This window comes from Mustela erminea, chromosome 1 (assembly GCF_009829155.1).
Source record: "Mustela erminea isolate mMusErm1 chromosome 1, mMusErm1.Pri, whole genome shotgun sequence".
Lineage (NCBI taxonomy): Eukaryota > Metazoa > Chordata > Mammalia > Carnivora > Mustelidae > Mustela > Mustela erminea.
This window is the reverse complement of record NC_045614.1, coordinates 6367198-6388104: the sequence shown is the minus strand read 5'-3', so window position 1 is coordinate 6388104 and position 20907 is coordinate 6367198. Positions and strand designations below refer to the sequence as shown.

Below are 20907 nucleotides of genomic sequence, written 5' to 3'. Positions count from 1 at the left end.
CAACTTTATACTCTCTGGTTGACTCCCACCTCTGCCTGTCTGCCTCACTCTCTCACGCTCATGATCTCAGTTCAACATTACAGAAGTCCAGGAACTACGTCAAAGATCATGCTGTCTCTGAAGAGTGGGGTAGTAGGAAAAACTCAGAGACCAAGGAAAAAGTTATATTTAATTGGCGGAGAAAACACAAATAAGGCTGGAAACACTCTCATAAAGTTTTTGTTGCTATACTCATTTGGCGAGGTTGATATTGTCCCAGGCCCCTATTGAACCCCCATAAGATGAGGGGTATTTTGATCATCGTCTTTGCAGTTGATGATCTTGAGGACAACACAGATGTGAGCAATGAAGTATGAGATAGTTAACTCATAATGAGTTGATGAGTCCCAGAGAAAGCACTCGAGAAGATTTGTGTTTTGTGTTTCAAGTCATACCCCTCACATTTTTCTTAGCCTTTTCCCATCAGCTTACTCTTCCTCTCTGGCTCTCTCTGCAGGTTATAACCCTCAGTACTGGATCTCCACCACCAGCCGTAAGTCATGAGGGCCCAGATGTCCCTGAACCCCTGGGACACTACCTCCCTACACCGGATCCCGGGGACTGGGGAGGAAGTACCTACCACCCCGAGGTTCTCAACCCCAGAGCAGCTCCAGACCACCCACTAGAGATACCAGCTCCTGTCAACAGCCCTGTCCTCTCATCATCTCACTGCTTCATGATTAGACCCAATAATGTACATTCATGCTGTATTCTTTCATTCCCTCAGCTCCGATGACTTCTACATTCTCTCCAGGACTTCCTACTTCTCTACCTCCCACCTCCAGCTCTACAGGTAGGAGTCTAACCTCTGAGTCCCAGGAAGCATCAACTCCTGTTATGGTTGAGAAATGCCTGTGTCATCTGGACGCTTCTGCCCATGCAGCCCCAGCCTGTCCCACTGTCTCCCTTGCTCTCTCATCTCTGGCCACACCAGCCTCATTTCTGTTCTTCCAGGGACCAAGCATCCTTCCATCCTCAGGGCCTTTGCTCTCATTGTAATGGCAACTCAGCTCTGTTCCTGATTTCTCTTTGTCCTTCAGATTCAGGTTAGCCAACCTTTTGCTCAGACCTCTTCCTATAGAGTAGCATTTTCCCACATAGATGGGGAAATTCCACACATAGATGGGATCTAATCTCTATTCTATATCTATGATCACTTCCTTCGTGGAAATAACTACTATTTGGATTTCTTGGCTGCTCAAGGGTTTGTGGCCCAAGGTCTGAGCACAAAAGTCTTGGTCCCTCTTCTTCCCACCAAAATGTCGATGACAGGTCAGCCTTTGGACACTCTGAGATGAGCAGATTGAGGTTTCCTTTTGAACTGACATGACACAGCTAACATGGAATTCTCCTCCCCTTGGCTAACTGAGGATGGAAGGTACCCCAGATAGGATATCTCAGGCTTCACCTACTAGATACTATGGACAGAGAGACGGCACTAGTCTCCTCCTTCTAATGTACAGGTCAGGCCTAAGACTGTGATGGGTCTCCCCTCTCTCTCCCTCCAGCTGCAGGTGTGGGTCCTGAACTGGTGCCATTCACCCTCAACTTCACCATCACCAACCTGCTCTGCACCCCAGACATGAGGCGCCCAGGCTCCATTAAGTTCAACTCCACTGAGAGGGCCCTGAATCACCTGGTAAGAGCCCGACAGTGCCTTCCCTGGCCTGCCTTGTCCTTACCCTGCCCCCCCACCCAGTCATCTCAGGTCCTCCTGCTCACCTCTCTCTTCTTCCTCCCCAGCTTGGTCCCTTGTTCAAGAACACCAGTATCGGCCCACTGTACTCTGGTTGCAGACTGACCTTGCTCAGGTGAGACTTCCCTCCCTTAAAACATGAAGGCTTGCACTGTCACAGGCAAGTTCACCTGAAGGAAAAGACCTGAACATAACAACTAGAAGAATCGTAAATGACTGGGGCCTTCCAGGAATTCAGGTGGGCGGCATGCCCTCTGCCTGAGTGTATCAGAGAGCGCTTCCTGAAGGAGGTGGCTATCAAATAAAGGTCTTAAATTACTTGGAGAAGCAGAGCCATGGAACATTCATACTCATTGGCCAGAAGGGGCAGCCCTGACTCATTGGACAGACATGAAATGAGGTACCTCAGGCCATGCTCTATGACAGGTGCTAAGGGCACCAACGTCACAGGCCCTTCCTTCAAGGTACCCACAGTATAGGGAGGACAACAGCCATATGGACTTAAAACCATAATAGGAACGGGATTAGTACAATGATAAAGCACTATGTGCAGGTCATAGGAACCTGCAGGCTGGACTTTTAGCTCATTGTGAGGGAGCTGAGTGGAGACAGTCTAGAAAAGGTAATGCCTGAGCTGAATGAGCACTCGCCAGAGGAAACTTTGGCAAAGGTATTTCAAGGGGTGGCATCTCTCTCAGATCTGTGGTCAACCATGGAGTTGTAAGCAGAGCTTTGACGTGATGTCATTTATTTTAAGTAGTTCATTGGTAGATACAGGGATGAGAAAATTTGATGTGAGGATGGGACAAGAGGTGGGGAAACCAGTGAGATGTTGAGCTGGACCTGGATGTTGCTTGGATGCGGGGGTGGGGGGTACCAAGGACAGGGGAAGGTCCAGGATGTTTCCACATGTTTGGCTCCACATGTTTGGCTCATCCTAGATGAAAAGGTCCCAGAAAAGAATGCATATGAGGAACCAGATCAGACCGAGTTTAAAAAAAAAATCATCAAACCAAGGCTGGGGCCGGGGGCAGCAAGCTGAAGGTGAGAGATGAATGAAGCACATAAGTCTCCCACATCTCAGGGGGCCTCTCTTCCCATGTCCCGCCACCCTAGCACTGAGAAGGACGGAGCAGCAACTGGAGTGGATGCCATCTGCACCTACCGTCCTGACCCCACGGGCCCCAGGCTGAACAGAGAAGAATTGTACCAGGAGCTGAGTCAGTTGACCCACAGTGTCACGCGTCTGGGCACCTACACTCTGGACAGAGACAGTCTCTATGTCAATGGTGAGTGTCTGTGCTGCAGCTGGGGTCTCTAGTCCCATGCTTCCTTATACCGGCACACCATATACTGTGCTGGTTCTGCTCCCCGGGGATATTGGCGATGTCTGGAGATATTGATATTGGCATGTCATAATTGGAGTGGTACCAGGGACATCTAGTGGGTAGAGACCAGGGGTGCTGCAAAACATCCCAGAATACATAACACAGCCCTCCACCATGAAGAATTAACGAAGCCAAATTATCCATAATGCTGGGTTTGAGAAATTGCTGTGTACAAATGTATATATAGTTCTGATGCAAACCTAGCCTTTCTTTTTTTTTTTAATATTTTATTTATTTATTTATTTGACAGACAGAGATCACAAGTAGGCAGAAAGAGAGGAAAGGAAGCAGGCTTTTTGCTGAGCAGAGAGCCCGATGCAGGGCTTGATCCCAGGACCCTGGGATCATGACCTGAGCTGAAGGCAGAGGCTTAAACCACTGAGCCACCCAGGTGCCCCAACAAACCTAGCCTTTCCTTGGGGACTCATTTTTTAATGCTTAACACACCCTGAGAAGCAGATTTCCTTTCTCTTTTCACCTCCTGGTTGACATCTTTCTTCCTCCTTATTTCCACTGCTTCCCAGAGGAGCCTAACTGGAGTGTGCAGACTCCAAGGAAAGAAGTGGGTGGTGCATGGGGAGATGGGGAGGAGAAGGGAGTGGAGGGAAATTGGAGGAGGAGATGAGCCATGAGAGACTATGGACTCTGAAAAACAATCGGAGGGTTTTGAAGGGGCGGGGAGGTGGGAAGTTGGGTGAGCCCAGTGGTGGGTATTATGGAGGACACATTTTGCATAGAGCACAGGGTGTGGTGCATAAACAATGAATTCTGATACACTGAAAAGAAATTTTAAAAATTAAAAATTAAAAAAAAAAAGAAGTGGGTGATGCAGAACTCTGTGGCTAAGGTTTCTGAATGGGCAGCTGGGGACCATGCCGGCCCTCACCCGCGTCATTCTCTCCATCTTGACAACCAATGTTCTGAGTTCCCACAGGCCAGTCAGAGCTATACACACTTCATGAGATAACGTCATCCTGAGCACGTACTCCCTGAGTAATAACCACGTATGCGACATCATTGACCACAATGCTCCTAAGAGCAATGCTCACAGTGAGAACAGTAACTGTAATTGTGGCCAGTTCTTTTGTTTTTAAAAAAGATTCTATTTATTCATTTATTTGACACAGAGAGAGAGAGAGCACAAGCAGGAGAGCAGCAGGCAGAGTGAGAAGGAAAAGCAGGGATCCAGAAGTGGGGCTTGATTCCAGGACCCTGAGATCATGACCTGAGCCAAAGGCAGAGGTTTAACCCATTGAGCCACCCAGGTGCCCCAGTTGTGGCTAATTCTTACCAGAACATTCTTATGTGCCAGGAATTGTGATAAAATCTTCATTTGTATTATCTCCTATTAATCTTACCCAAAACCCTTTGAGTTTTTATAGCCATTTTTGCTGAGAGAGCCATCTTGCATTCAGACAGGAAGTCATTTGCCTGAGATAATTTAGCCATCATGCATGAGAGAGTCAAGATTCAAACAGCCCCAGTATTGAATCTATATTCCAAGTTCTTAGCCCCAAGGCAACACTGCAGACCATGCAGATAGAGAAAGCCTCCAATCTCAGAACAGTAAAGGACATGAATGACCTCTAGCCTAACAATCTAACCTAATGCTTGATTAGTTATTTCTCCTCTGTATCAACGTGGATATTTCCTTAAAGCAGTGGTTAACAGTGTGACAATTGGTGAGTGACAGATCTCTGTTTCACGTGACATTGGACATGCTTTGCAACCTCTCAAGGCTTTAATATCACATTTTCAGAATGGAACAAATACACATACCATGCAGAATTGTCCTGGTGGCCAAACGAGAGAGTTCAAGAATAACCCAAGTAAATCACAGGGTCCCTCTGGGTCCGGTCTTTCTCCCACCACTCACAAAGCATCCAAGGAGATGACCATGACTCAGAGAAACACTCGTGAAAATTTCTCTTTTCCCCAATACTTTTCAGACTCCACTTTTTATACCATCCATCTGACCTCCACTTCTCTTCTCATGTTCATTCTCCTAGTCCATTTCCAAAGTTCCTCTAATATTGCAAATCACACATACGTTCCCCCTCCTCCATCTTGTTCCCCTCCACAGACCACCCTCTCAACCTGCCACAACTTCATCACTTCTACATCACACACATGAAAGAAAACCCAGAAACTAAGCTAGAAAGACAAAGTCATATTATCACAAAATTTTGTGAAGGGCGGGAAGCCGAGAGAGCAAGGATTAAGTTATTTTTGTGGATTGAGAGGACATGGATAAGACTTGGAACACACTTGTTTGTAAATTTGCCCCATTTCCTTGTTGTGTGTTGTTTAGTGTTATTTCTGGTGCATAGTACATTCCCAATAAATAGGGACAGCTCTACTATTGTATTTTTCTTTTGGCAATAATAACAGTGATGATGTTCATCATTATTTGCAAAGGACAAAGCACATAAGGGCATGGAATAAAATGTAGCCATTATTGTTCATTTATAAATCTCAGCAAGTTTGTTAATGAATTTTGTCTCTAGGTCTACCTTCTACCCCCTCCTTAACTCTTACCCATTATAACAGCCCTTTATTCCTTTCTGCAGGTTATAACCATCGGTACTGGACCCCTACCACCAGCAGTGAGTATTCAAGACTGTGAAATTTCAGTGCCCAGTGGACCCTTATTCCCCAAAGCACATTCTTCTGGAAAGAAGCTGCCAGTTCTCCCTTCCTAAGTGTCCAGCCATAGACTCAGAGGAGCCCCACCCACCCAGGGTTTTGCTCTGAGTCCAAACAGAAGCCCAAATTCTGATGAACAGCTTCTGTACACATTCCTTCAGGATGAGACTTAATAATTTTTCCCATGTTCTTTTTTCTCAGCTCCAGTGACTTCCACATTCTCTCCCGAATCTTCCACAACTCTGTCCCCCATCCTCAGCTCTACAGGTAGGAGTCTGCTCTCTGGGACCTGAGAAACTTCAGTTCTACATGGTCTGGTTGCCCTCAGCCACCTGGCCTCAGCCTGTTCTACTCACTGTTTCTCTCAATCTTTGAGCTTTGGCCACATCAGACACTTGTCTGTTCTTCTAGTGTTGTAATCTCTGTATGGACTTTTTACTAGCCCTTCCTGGGGATCATTCTCAGGATTGTGGTGAGGGTAAACTGAGATAAAGTGCCTGGTGCAAAGGCTAGCACACAATTGGTGTTCTTCAGATGAAATTTGTAAAGGGTATAGTCACTCAGACCTGTGGCCTTTTGATTCTTCATCCCACAGTTTCAGACCTGTGGCCTTTTGATTCTTCATACCCTAACCCCAGGATGACCATATAGTTGTTCTTTTGTTTGTTTCATTGGTTTGGGGGACACTTTTGACAAAGAAAGGGAAGGTTGAAATTAATATTTACATGAGAGCCATATGACTGTCCAGGGGACACCAGGAAATGTGATCCGCCCACCTATACTCCAGTCTCCAAAGATGGCTTAATGGAACTAAGGCAGGAATCACTCACACAGGGAACAGGCTTGACCACTCAGGCAGCCGCACATTCTCTCATGGCAAAATCAGAAGAGATGGAGAGGAGAAGGGAGTTGAGGGAAATTGGAGGGGGAGATGATCCATGAGAGACTGTGGACTCTGAGAAACAGTCTGAGGGTTTTGGAGGGGCGGGGGGTGGGAGGTGGGGTGAGCCTGGTGGTGGGTATTAAGGAGGGCATGTATTGCATGGAGCACTGGGTTTGGTGCATAAACGATGAATTCTGGAACACTGAAAATTTTTTTAAAAAATAAGTTTTTTTAATTTTTTATTTTATATAAACATATATTTTTATCCCCAGGGGTACAGGTCTGTGAATCACCAGGTTTACACACTTCACAGCACTCACCAAAGCACATACCCTCACCAATGTCCATAATCCCACCCCCTTCTCCCAACCCCCCTCCCCCCAGCAACCCTCAGTTTGTTTTGTGAGATTAAGAGTCACTTATGGTTTGTCTCCCTCCCAATCCCATCTTGTTTCATTGATTCTTCTCCTACCCACTTAAGCCCCCATGTTGCATCACCACTTCCTCATATCAGGGAGATCATATGATAGTTGTCTTTCTCTGCTTGACTTATTTCGCTAAGCATGATACGCTCTACTTCCATCCATGTTGTCGCAAATGGCAAGATTTCATTTCTTTTGATGGCTGCATAGTATTCCATTGTGTATATATACCACATCTTCTTGATCCATTCATCTGTTGATGGGCATCTAGGTTCTTCCCATAGTTTGGCTATTGTCGACATTGCTGCTATAAACATTCGGGTGCACGTGCCCCTTTGGATCACTACGTTTGTATCTTTAGGGTAAATACCCAATAGTGCAATTGCTGGGTCATAGGGCAGTTCTATTTTCAACATTTTGAGGAACCTCCATGCTGTTTTCCAGAGTGGCTGCACCAGCTTGCATTCCCACCAACAGTGTAGGAGGGTTCCCCTTTCTCCGCATCCTCGCCAGCATCTGTCATTTCCTGACTTGTTTATTTTAGCCATTCTGACTGGTGTGAGGTGATATCTCATTGTGGTTTTGATTTGTATTTCCCTGATGCCGAGTGATATGGAGCACTTTTTCATGTGTCTGTTGGCCATCTGGATGTCTTCTTTGCTGAAATGTCTGTTCATGTCCTCTGCCCATTTCTTGATTGGATTATTTGTTCTTTGGGTGTTGAGTTTGCTAAGTTCTTTATAGATTCTGGACACTAGTCCTTTATCTGATATGTCGTTTGCAAATATCTTCTCCCATTCTGTTGGTTGTCTTTTGATTTTGTTAACTGTTTCCTTAAAAAATAAGTTTTTTTAAAAAAGAAGACTGTACAAGATCTCCACCCCCAGGGGTGGCATTGCTCCTTTCCTCCCCACCCCCCACCCAAAATGTCTACCAAAGGTTTGCCTTTAGAAACATCAGGTGGAAAAAAGCATCCATCCCATAGAGAGGCCCCTCCCCATCTGTAAGTCTGGCTGGATGCAAGGCTGACACAGACGGGGTGATAACCCTGGATCTGTCACTTACAGCCATCCCATCCAGAGGTCATAGTGAACCCGCTCTCTCCCTTTCTGGCTGCAGGTGTGAGCCTGTCTCTGGTGCCCTTCACCCTCAACTTCACCATCACCAGCCTGCGCTACACAGAGGACATGGGATCCCCAGGATCTCAGCTATTCAATTCCACAGAGAGGACCTTGAATCGTCTGGTGAAAGTCCCTCCAATGCCTACCCTCCAGTGCCCACTTTTGTTCTGCCCAGCCCCTCGGCCCATCTACTGACCCGCACATCTTTCATCCCCAGCTCAAACCCTTGTTCCAGAACAGCAGTATTGGGCCTCTCTATTACAGCTGCAGGTTGACGTTGCTCAGGTGAGAACTCCAGGGTCCACATGCAGGCAATGTGCAGAGGGTTGGGGGGCACCATGAGCTGAGCCACCATCCCAGGGATAGCTTGACCCGTCTGTGTCACATTGTGTTTCTAACCAGAAAATGCAGGATCTTCTCAGACTCTCCTTCCCAGGTGACAAGGTTGAACTTTTCAGAAAGATCATCCTTCTGGGACCCATCAAGAAAACAACTAGTCAGTCATGCTGGCTCTACCACAAGAGAGCCCTAGTTTTCAGTCAGGAGTGATTTTCCTCCCAGGGCGGCAATGTCTGGAGACATTATCTGTTGTCACACCTCAAGGGTGGGAGTTGCTACTGACATCTACTGAGTGGGGTCAGGGATGCTGCTTAAGATTCTACAAGGTGGAAGACAGTCTCCCAGGGCCAAAATTGATCTGACCCAAAATATGCACAATACCAAGATTGAGAAACCTTGCTCTAGGGGATGCATGATTCTCTCTCCTCCTTATGTCACATTTTAGCTAACGATTGACTTGCCCTGAATACCTAGCCAACCTTCCCTTGTACTGTCCCCTGGCCAAGTCCTGCTTTCTGACCTCTCAGAGGTAGACTTGGGATCAGTGAGTAGTAATGAACATTGGTTATATAGTTTTAGCTAGAGTCTGACAAGCCTAGCTCCCCTACTTCCAGGCTGTGTGACCCCTCCAAGTTACTCAACATCTCTGTGCCTAGCCTCCTCACCTATCAATTGAAGTGTCTCAGTTTGCTTCCTTGCACAACAAATTTAGACGGTGATTCTACTGGATGGTGATTTGTTCTAGATTCTGCTGCGAGAGTCTCCTGCCTAAGCTGGCTCACCTGATCTCAGACAAGGCTCGTTCCTGCACCTGCTGGCAGCTGCTGGCTGGGCTACCTTGGTTCTCCCCCATGTTGTCTCATCCTCCAGCAGGCTAGCTTGGGCTCATTCACATGCTCAGAGTTCCCAGAGCAGCAAGAAATGACAAGCTCTTTTGCACACATGCTTTCCAAGCCTCTGCTTGCATCAGTTTTGTGAATGTCCATTGGCCAGTGCCGGTCCTGTGGCCAAGTCCAGATTCAAGAGGTGGAGAAACAGACTCCACTTCTGATTCAAGAATCTGTGGCCAGTTCTGTGGGCATAATGAGGATCAAAATGGAAGGTGCTTAGCAAAGGAACTAACATATAGAGCACATGTAGTGAATTATTCATGACCTTTCCTAGACCAAAGTGCTGAGAATAACCTCCACATGTACACTCGGGTCACCTTAGCTCTTGGGTGAGATCTTCCAGTCACTGGCCTTTTGTCTGAGGATGGAATGCCCTCAGCTCCAAAGACGCCACTATCCTCCACCATGATGCTGTGCCTTCCCTTTCCACTGGCAGTGAGATCTCTCTGGCTCTGGGATGCTGCTTAGGCTCATACCCATCTCCACCCTAGGCTGGCTGCTTGGCCTCACTGTTTCTTTCAAAAGGCTCAGTCTCTCTCACTGCAAGGCCCATTCACACCAAAACTTTGGACCTATTAATGCCTAATAAAAATAGCTGTCTTTTCTTGAGCACTCACTAGTGCTATGAGGTCTGTCCTGGTCATTTGATAGATGAAAAAAAATGAGACCCAGAGAGGATGAGAGACTTAGTCAGAGTCACCCAGCAACTGAACAGCAGAGCTGGGACTTAAGCAACTTGACATTGCTTTTTTTTTTTTTTTTCCACCTTGTCTGAGTCTCTTCCATCATGCACCTATTGTTAGTGGATATGTTGCCTTTTTATGATTTTCATCTCAGATCTCAGCACAAACATCAGCATTTGGAGATGCTGCGTCCTCTGTGCTCTGTCTGGGACCTTGGTTGTCCTCTTCATTTCCAATCCCCCTCCAGTACCAAGGCCATTCCAGGTTGCCCACCGGTCCTCCAGCTTTCACTGTCCCCTCCCTCAGGGAGGCTTTTCAGGGCCCTTGTCTGGAATCCCCACCTTCTCTTTCCCGTGTCATTCCCCGCCCAGGCCTGAGAAAAAGGGAGCAGCAACCGGAGTTGATGCTGTTTGTACTTACCATCCTGACCCTGCGGGCCCTAAGCTAGACAGAGAGAAGCTGTACTGGGAGCTGAGCCAGCAGACCCATGGTGTCACCCAGCTGGGCTCCTTCACCCTGGACAAGAACAGCCTCTATGTCAATGGTGAGCAACCTTTTTGTAACCACGAGTTGAAGCAGAGAATCTGCCCCCAGGAAGGGATATGGACTCTCCACTTAGCCCGAGGGCCTGTCGTATGTATCCTTTTCCACCTGAGCAATGTCCCCTGATTAGTCAAGGACCCCCAGAGGCTCTCCAGTTTGCAAACCCCCTCCTTCCCTTTGTATCCCTGCATTTCAGGGCTGTGATTTATATACTTGTCTGGGCCACAAAGTCTTTATCTAGACTGATGAAAGAGGATATCCCTTTGGCTGAAGTCAATGACAATTCAAGCATCTGGCCATCTTTCTTCCTATCAATATCTCAAAATCCCTTCGGGACCCTGAAAATCTCAGTTGGCAAGCCCATTTCTAGAAGCACTGGTATATTTATCTTCCCAAATAAATTGTAAGCTCATGAAGACAGGGGACTGGATCTTTGATTTCTCAGCCTTTTAGGAAGAAGATAAGAGTTACCCCTGAATCACAATTGTTGATCTGTGTAGATTTGAAGTCTTTGTTGGGGGTAGGGGCTGGTGGGATTTAGGCTACATCTTGGACCTCCCTCCCATGCCTGCATTCCAGTTCTGTCTCCTTTTCTCTTTTCAGGTTACAACCACTGGACCTCGGCCCCCACACCCAGTGGTGAGTACCGACAGCCCTAATGACCATATGATCTGAGCTGCTGGTGAACAACCACTGACCCCCTACTCCAGGGCCTGGGACAGAGAAGAAGCCAGGAGACCTGGCAGTCTTACCCAGTTCCTCCTACATTCAGTGGCTATAGATGGATAAGTAGGACACCCCGCTCAGAATCGCCATTCTTACTCCAGACTGTTTATCCTTAGCTGCCGTGACCCCCGTGCTCTTTCCAAGGACCTCGGTGGTGCCAACCCACTTCTCCAGCTACACAGGTAGGCGACTTGTCTCTCCAGGTCTTTGTAGGGAAGCTCAAAGCTAGATCGGGAAGCTTTAGAGAAAAGCTGCAGTGAGGGAATCTGGAGCCGCCATGGGCTCCCCTGGTCTGAACTCCTCAAAAGCAGAGACTGTGTCCTCCTCATCTGTCCAGCTGTGCAGACCTACGACAATTGCCTGACCCTCTCAGTGTCTTTACTTGCCAAGTGGAATAATCATACTTTACAAGGTCACTGTGAAGGTTGAATGAAAACGTTTGGAAGCACACATCCCTGGAGCTAGCAGGGAATACAGTATGACAGATACTGTCATACTGGGCATATAACAGGACATGTGACCTGGGCCAGGCAGAGGGGGGAAGGTGCTCTGTCAGGTGAGGTCCCTTCCCTCACCGAGTTCCAGTGTATTGAGAGACTAGAACTGGATATGCAGTTACAGTTAATGATAAAAGATAACCATGTTATTCAGCACCTAGACATGCCACACTGCATAGTATTCTTTTTAATTTTTTTATTTTAATTTTTCATTTCATTTTTGTGATAAATATAGATTCATTGGAAACTGCAAAATATAGTACTGAGTTCCCTGTAGGCTTCACCCAATTTCTCCTCAGTGGTTAACATCTTACACAACTATAGTATCATATCAAAACCCGGAAATTAAATGTGAAAACCCACAGACTTCAGATTTCAAAGAAGTTACTGGTTTTACGTGGACACGAGTGGGCGTGCACTTGCGCATGCGCACGCGTGCGCGTGTGCGGATCTGCGGCATTACATAGGCAGATTTTTGTAAGCTTCACTGCAGTCAAGGTACAGGGCAGTTCTATCACTGCAAAGATCTTTTACCATCACACCCACCCAGCCTCACCCTGGCAACCACTAATGTGTTATTTTGGGAATGTTGTGTCAATGGCATCATATAGCCTGTGGCCTTTGGGGACTGGCTTTTTTCACCCAGCACAGTTCCCTTAAAACATACTAACTCTTTTAACAAGCAGCCAGTTAACCTTTAGAATTTCTCTACAAAGTAAGCTATTCCCCCATTTTATAGTTGAGGAAATGAAGGTATGAAGAAATGAAGAGTGGTCCCCTCTTATTCATGGGGGATTTGTTCCCAGATCCCCAGTGGATGCCCGAAACCATGGAAAGTACGGGCCCCTATATGTACATGTGTTTTCCTATGCATACATGCCTATGATAAAGTTTAATTTATAAACTAGTCACAGGAAGGGATTAAAGCAATAACTAATAATGAAATAGAACAGTGGGTTAAGCCTCTGCCTTCGGCTCAGGTCATGATCTCAGGATCCTGGGATCGAGTCCCGCATCGGGCTCCCTGCTCAGTGGGGAGTCTGCTTCCCTCTCTCTCTGTCTGCCTCTCTGCCTACTTGTGATCTCTGTCTGCCAAATAAATAAATAAAATCTTAAAAAAAATAGAACAACTATAACAATATACTGTCATAAACGTTATGCGAATGTGGTCCCTCTCAAAATACCTAATTGTGCTGTACTCACCCTTCTTCTTGTGATGATGTGAGATGATGAAATGCCTAGGATATGAGAGGCAGTGAGATGCATGACGTAGTGTTAGGCTGCTACTGATCTCCTGATGATGCCTTATAAGGAGGACCATCTGCTTCCAGGCTGTGATTGACCCCAGATAATTGAAACCATGGAAAATGAAGCTGCAGTTGAAGGCAACTACCATACAGACAGGTTTAGTGTCCATAGTCATATCTCCTGGGGAGAGGACAGACGGAATTTGAAACCAAGTCCGACTCACTATAGTGTGGTGGTTGGTAATCATAGTAACCACAGCTCTATGCATGGTCTCTATGAAAGGTCAAGTCCTGAGAGTTATGGGGTGGGCAGGGTAGGGTAGGTTGAGCAGAAGACAGGAGACCTCCTTGAAGAATTGCTGTTTGACTCATATTAAAAAAAGAATGTTTCTTTTGTGTTGGATGGGACTGAACTGATTTTTTTTTCCTTTTCTTTTCCCCCTAATCCATGAGATGGCTCCAATCCTGTTACTTTTAACCTCTCAAGTAGAGGCTATCAAGAGCCAGTCTAGAGCCTCACCAGGGCGCAAGACCTCAACCCCCGCCACGTACCCTGGCCCACATCCAGACTCAAGAGCCCCATGACCTGCATTTTGACCTAATTGCTGAATTAAACAATTTTTATGCATAACATAGAATTTACCTTTTCAACCACTGTTAAGTGTACAAATTAGTGATATTCCCAATGTCATGCCACTCACCACTATCCATTCTCAGGAATTCTTCATTACCCCAAACAGAAACTCTGTTCCCATTGAACACTAACTCCTTATAACCCCTACCCCCAGGCCCTGGTTACCTCTAGTCTACTTTCTTTTTCCACGAATTTGCCTATTTTAAGTGCCCCCTGGAAGTGGAACCATGTGATATTTGTCCTCCTGTGTTTGTTTTATTTCACTTAGTATAATATTTTCACAGTTAATCCGTGATGTAGCAGGTGTCAGAGTTTCCCTCATGTTTATGGCTGACTATTATTCTACTGCATGTATATGCCGTCTTTTGTTTATCCATTCCTCTGCTGATGGGCTCAGGTTGTTTCCACCTTTTGGCTATTGTGAAGGATGCTGTTGTGAACATTTTTTATTCAAGGATCTGAGTCCCTGTTTTCAGTTCTTTTGGGTCTATACCTAGGAGCAAAATTGCTAGGTCATATGATAATCCCATATTTAATATTTTGAGGAACAACCAGACTGTCTTCCATAGCAGCTCTACCAGCCTTCCTACCAACAATGCATGAGGATTCCAATTTCTGCACATCTTTGCCAATATTTATTTTTGCCTGCCTGCCTTCCTTCATTCTTTCTCTTTCTGTAATAGCCTAATAGCTATCCCAATAGATGTGCATGTTTTGCATTTTATAGCATCTGGCTTTGCTCTTTATCTGGCATCTGTCTTTGGTCCTAAGGCAGCTGGCCTATGTGCCTTCTCTGAACTCCTGCTTCCCAATATCTGGGTCCTCCATCCCTGTCCGCAGAAGTTGTCTTAGAAGCCAGCCCCGGCCTGACTCAGGCATGGCCTCCTTTTCCCTTCCCCTGCTACAGCAGCAGTTCCTTTCCTGGTGCCGTTCACCCTCAACTTCACCATAACCAACCTGCACTACGAAGAGAGCATGCAGCATCCAGGCTCTCGGAAATTCAACTCCACGGAGAAGATCCTGCAGGGTCTAGTAAGAGCCCCGCCCACCTGTGCCAGCCCCACCCCACGTCACCCCACCCCGCCCGCCGGTGCCAGCCCCGCTCCTCACTTCTGCCCCCGCCCATGCCCATATCACTTCCGTCCCATTCACTTCACCAATACCCCAGCTCTCCGTGGTCTCCCTCAAGGGTTCCTTCTCACTACCTCTCTCCTTTCTCATAGCTCAAACTCCTGTTCAGGAATAGCAGTCTGGGATTCCTCTATTCAGGCTGTAGATTGGCTTCCCTCAGGTGAGTCTCTCTCCCCAAGAACACAGCCCAGCAGGTGTATGGGATCATCATCTATGGGCTCCCTGATTTCGTCCATACTTGGGACAACTACTGCCAATGGGTACCACACACCATCATCAACAATAACAACCCCAGCCTCTAGCAATTCCTACGATCCCAGGTACTGGGCTAGTATCTTCCATTTCACCCCGCCAGCCCTCAGGACAGCCTCGTGGAGCACGAACCAAAAGTGTGACAGGCTCAGAGGGATTGAACCTGCATTGCGGGTTCTAGATCCCAAGTCCTAGCTCCTAAGCAGTGCTGCCTCCTCTGCCTCATTATGACCTGGCAGCGTGTGGAAATCACGTATCTGGCAACCTCTAAGAGGGAAGAATCAAAGAGGGAAGGAAAGCAAGCACACTGTTGCAGAGCGAACGTGGGCTCCTAGATAGCTCAGACTCATGGGAGGTCTGACCTGCCCTGGAATGGCTCAGGCTTGTGGAGGACGCCATCCCTTGGGTGCAGCTGGGGGTGGGGGAGGCGGGTGGTTGACACCGCTCCATACCTGGCATTCTCACCTCCCACATCTCTCTAGAATCTCTAGGTCTGGCTCTCCTCACACTCCCATTTGATCACAGGCATCTACCTCCGGCTCTCCTTCCTTCCTGGGGGAAGAGCGGGCTGAAGAGCCTAGTGGCCAAGAGCCTTGGGGAAGCCAGAGTGGAGCTCAAATTCCAGCTCTGCCATTTGCTGAGATCCTGGGCAGGTGCCTGAACCTTGCTGTGCCCCATGACTCTGTGTGTTATATATATGATATATTAGGCCCATACATAACATATGCACATGAACATATGTGTGTATATAGAGAGAAAGATTTGACCCTTGGGTTGCGTGGGTTTGAACAGCATGGGTCCACGTATACATGGATTTTGTTTTGATAAATATAGTGCAGTGCTATGAATGTATTTTCTCTCATGATTCTCTTAACATTTTTTGTCTAGCTTATTTTATTGTAAGAAAGCAGTATATAATACTTATACCATAAAAAATATGTTAATTGTGTTATCAGTAAGGCTTCTGGTCAACAGCATTCTATTAGTAGTTAAGTTTTGAGGAAGTCAAAAGTTATATGGAGATTTTCAACTGCGTTGGGTGTTGGTACTCCTCACCTCCATATTGTTCAAAAGTTAACTGTATACATACACACACATATACAGAGAGAAAGAGAGAAAGAATAGGTACAATTCTATAGTATATCTTATATCTATACCTTGTGTGTGTGTGTGTATATATATATATATAATATATACAACTATAATAGTATACATTATAGCTATATATAATATATATAACTATTATATATATGCCTATATATAATATATATTATGTATATAGGTATAATAAGTATAATATATAATTATACCTATACTTAATACATAGGTATATATTGTACATATGTTATATATAGACATAATATGTGTAATATGTTATATGTAGGTATAATATCTAATATATATGACATGTATAGGTATAATTCCTAATATATATTATATATTATATAATATACATATTACCTAAGTATAGATAATATGATATACAGGTATAATATATAATTATACCTATACTTTATATATAGGTTTATGTTATATATGTTATATCTGTTACATATAGGTATAATAGGTATATTATGTATAGGTATAATATCTTTTATATATGATATATAGAGATATGAACCCTAATATATATTATCTATTCTATATATTAGGAATAGGTACAAAAGGTATAACATATAATAATAAATAAAACAAAATAAATATGTAACAAATATATGTCATATACTTACATGTTAAATAGACCATTGTATTATGTAATGTCTAATTGCATTGTGTATGATATATAGTGTGATGGGTATAGTGACATCTGTGGGAGTTGAGCAATATAGCCCACAGGGATGCTCTGAGGGTTAGGTTCTGCGATCATGAGTACAAAGTTCTGGGCCAGCTGCGTGCTCAGAATTTAACAAGGGGTGGTTGTTATTATACGAGACATTCTATCCATGGCCCTGAAGTGTGGGAGCACCTTTCTATCCATATCTCTTAGGAGTGTATGGCTAGGTGGGCATGTAGGTGGGTCAGTGTCCTGTGGCCAGAGCTGGTGCTGAGACATGGACAGGTCACACTTTCAGACAGACCCACCCAAAGGGCCTGTGTGTCTCTCCAGCCATTTAGTCTGTTGAGTCTTTAGAAATGCCCCAGCCCTGCATCCAGACTCAGTGACTTCAGCTTTTTGATCTCACTATTTGAAAACCCCAACTCTCTACAGGAAAATGTCACCAAACCATGCTGCAGTCCCTGTCCTGGGGCCACCAACACCCATTGCAGCACCTTGTTGTGCCCGTCAAGACCTGTGACGGAATTTGGCTGTTATGGCTGCAGGTGGCACCTTCCAGGATTGCTCACCCCATCAACATATCCTCTGTGTTCTGCCACACACCAGGGCTTTCAGAGGCTCCTCTCCCAGGCATGCAGGAGGCTAGCTGTTTATGGAGGGTGTCTCCCTCATGGTGGCAGCTTCTGTTAACTAGGGTTTCCCAAGTTTCTGCCTTAGGGGCTGGCAAGGAGAGAGGGGGAAGGACCAATAGAGAGAGAGTTAGACCAACTATGTGATGATTCTTACCCAGGCCTGAGAAGGATGGGGCGGCCACCAGAGTGGACGCCATGTGTATGCATCGCCCTGACCCTGAAGGCCTGGGACTCAACAGAGAGCAACTGTACTGGGAGCTGAGCCAGCTGACCCATGGCATTGCCCTGCTGGGCCCCTACACCCTGGACAGGAACAGTCTCTATGTCAATGGTGAGCAACCGCGATGTGGTCAGAGTCACTTCTCCCTCCTTGGGCAGCCTCTGTCCTTTGGCTTGAGAAGGCATTCCCTGTGGGGCCCTTCAGGGCTTGGCCCCGTGCACTCTGTGTGCTAATTCATGGTTTCCTCTTCATCTTGGACTGACTTCATCCTCAGAGCCTTCCTTCCCAACAGGTGCTGATGAAGAAGATAATAGCACCCCCTGCTAGAACCCCCTCCACTGCTCCAGGGTAGCCCTGCCTCTTGTTTGGTCCTCCACCTCTTCCTTAGCCCGTATCTACAACACCCTCTCCCTCTCCCTACAGGTTTCACCCATCAGAGCTCTGCACCCATCACCAACAGTGAGTATTCAACTATGACCCAGGGCCCCTCAACACACAGGGCAGGCAAAGCATTGATGCCTCCTTACCTGGTTATGTCACCTCCAGGAGGGACAGAGCTCCTGGGAGGCCATAAGTTATTTACTATCCTCTCTGCCCCAGTTCCAAAGGGAATCGCAGTTCAAGCCCCACATGAAAGCCTAATAAGTAGTCTCTCTTGTTGGCATTTCCACCATGTGATTGCCTTTCTCCTTTCACTGATGAGAGCTTTTCCTCAGCTCCAGGGACCTCCACAGGGCACCTGGGAACCTCTGGGACTCCATCTTTTTTTCTCAGCTCCAGCCCCATGGGTAAGTACCAGTCAATGGCACATCTGTTAGAAGAGACCTGAGGAGTGTAAACACATTCGACATTATTCATTCAGGCTGCAGGCTGACCTTGCTCAGGTGAGTCCTTGCAATCCCAGGCCAGGACCACCTCAAGGGCTCCCAGACCCCAAGAGTTCCCTCTGCTTCCTTCCTTCTCTATCCGTGTTCTCAGAAGAGGTGGAATTCAGGAAGCACTGGCTCCAGGACCAGGGTCTCTTCTGATTGCAACCATCCCCAACCCCACCAACTGTCCCCAGGTTCTAGGGAGCCCCTCAGCAGGATATGACCCTAGGCTAGTCATCCTTCCAAATTCCCTCCTGCCTCCCTTTGACCAAAGAGGGCATTTCCTTTAGGTTTTCAGTTCTGTCCCCAGGATTCCTCTCAAGACAAGCATGCCTTTTCCACCTGCTTTAATCCCAAATTCCAAATCTTTAATGACTCTCAGATTATGTCCAGGACAAATATATGACATCTGTGCCATCACTCCCTAACCCCTCATCCATGACAGACATCACTAAATGGTAATAGCCTCCATTCTTTCTGAGTTCAAAGCAGCTTGAGAATCCTTACCAATGAAGTACCCTAGGCAGTTGCTACCAATTCAGTTGAAGTTGCCAAGGGATTGTGGAACAGAACTCAAGGAAACTAGGTTCCTTGATGGATGGAAGGCTCTCTGGTTTTCCTGGAAGGCATTCATGAGTTGGGAGACTCTGCTCAAGCTCAGCTGGGTCATGACTCAAGCTCAGCTTGGTCAAGCCTGTTCACATCTCCTCCTGACCAGTGTTCAGGAAAAGTCAGTAGTGAGTTTGGCCTGCAAAGGAAGTATACATTCACAGCTCTTCTGGGCATTCACTGAGGGATCAAACACTCGAAGAAGAGGAGGGTCGCAGGTGGCAGAGAGAGTCTGTGGACGACCTGGTAGAGAATTCCTCCCAGGTCTCGGTGGAATTTCCTGGACTTTGTCTACTGGGTCTGCAATTTGAGGGTGCTCTCTAAATGCAGCTAACATAAATAGATTCATAGACACCCAAGGAACCCCATATTTTTGCCACTCCCTTCCTTCCCCCATCCTTACAACTCCATACTTTCTCTCCTGTCATTCTGCAGGTTACACCCATCAGGTCCTGACCTCCACCCCCAGCAGTGAGTAGTAATTTGGGCCCTAGCATTGCTCTGCCTTGGGGGCCATCTCTCCTGCTCGCAATACCTACCCCATGTCCCCAGGGACACAAGGAGCCTGGAAAGCTCCAGGGTTTCCCCCATCTTCACTCCCAGGATCAGAAAAGACAAGCCTGGCACAGGCCTGAGGAGAGTCTCATGGACCCATAATGGGCCCTATGTCATTGGGAAGGTCCTCCCTCCTGCCATATTTGCCTCACTGTGTGTGTTTTTTTTTTTTTCACCAGCCTCTACCATATCCCCAGCAACCTCAGCGACCCCCATCCCTACCCCCACAGGTAGGAGCTTCCTCTCTGTCATTCCTCTCTTGCAAAGGTCTCCTGCACTTGGCCAGTGGGAGGTATCACATGGAGTACCATGCCCATTCATTCATTCATTCATTCTTTCACTCAAGAAGCATTCATTTAGCCCTTACTAGGTGAAGGGCCCTGGTAAGGCAGCAGTGAACAGAATAGAAAGGACCCTAGTCTTTGATGGGTTTCCAGCAAGAAAGAGAATAAGGACTTGAGTTACAATCAGCATGATTGTGGGGTGAGTTTTGCAGGTGTGGCGGGGGGGGGGGTCCTCTCTCCTGAGTACTTGCTTTTCATTTCCAAGAAAGAAGGGAGCAGAGTGAGCTACATGTGTACCTGAAAATGCCCTCTTACAAGTCCCTGTTAGAGACTCCAATTGGGCAGACTCTGATTGAGCCAAGGGATAACTTCCCATTCTTGGCATCTCAGTGGCCCAAGGTAGATTTTGATATCACCTACTGACCCTACTGAGGGTCCTGGATGACCCATCATTACTAATGCTGTCTTACTTGAGCCTCTAGTTACTCAGCAGCGAAGGCCTCTTGAAGGTGTTTTGACCACTGACCACTCAGGCCAGAGTGAACAGGTCACTGTGTGGATCCGCCCTTAGTGCTTGGGTGGATGGGTTAGGAGCACAGACTCTGTGACCACAACACCCAGGTTTGAACTGTGCTCTGCCCTTTATAGATTGTGTGACTGCAGGCAGATTCTTTTTTTTTTTTTTTTTTTTAAAGATTTTATTTATTTATTTCACAGAGAGAGATCACAAGTAGGCAGAGAGGCAGGCAGAGAGAGAGAGAGGAGGAAGCAGGCTCCCTGCTGAGCAGAGAGCCCGATGCGGGACTCGATCCCAGGACTCTGAG

General features: G+C 46.6%; 1 protein-coding gene and 1 long non-coding RNA gene across 12 annotated transcripts in view; both read left to right on the top strand.

The window, feature by feature from the left end:
- The window catches only part of LOC116571716 (mucin-16-like), a 60395-nt gene extending 51896 nt beyond the window's left edge, over window positions 1-8499 (top strand). For 10 of the 11 annotated variants that reach the window (XM_032310048.1, XM_032309959.1, XM_032310025.1 and 7 more), the window contains 9 exons: window positions 497-532; window positions 767-832; window positions 1548-1678; window positions 1783-1850; window positions 2852-3024; window positions 5694-5729; window positions 5971-6036; window positions 8194-8318; window positions 8413-8499. In XM_032310048.1, coding sequence (XP_032165939.1) covers window positions 497-532; window positions 767-832; window positions 1548-1678; window positions 1783-1850; window positions 2852-3024; window positions 5694-5729; window positions 5971-6036; window positions 8194-8318; window positions 8413-8484 — 773 coding nt within the window. In that variant the 3' untranslated portion in view covers window positions 8485-8499. The remainder of the gene's footprint in view (window positions 1-496; window positions 533-766; window positions 833-1547; window positions 1679-1782; window positions 1851-2851; window positions 3025-5693; window positions 5730-5970; window positions 6037-8193; window positions 8319-8412) is intronic. The other variant, XM_032309970.1, reaches the window with a different exon arrangement.
- Window positions 8500-18210: 9711 nt separating this feature from the next.
- Window positions 18211-20029, top strand: LOC116571748. Its single transcript, XR_004277981.1, has 3 exons — window positions 18211-18225; window positions 18483-18554; window positions 19979-20029. It is a non-coding gene; the product is annotated as an uncharacterized LOC116571748 (long non-coding RNA).
- The last annotated feature ends 878 nt before the right edge of the window (window positions 20030-20907 follow it).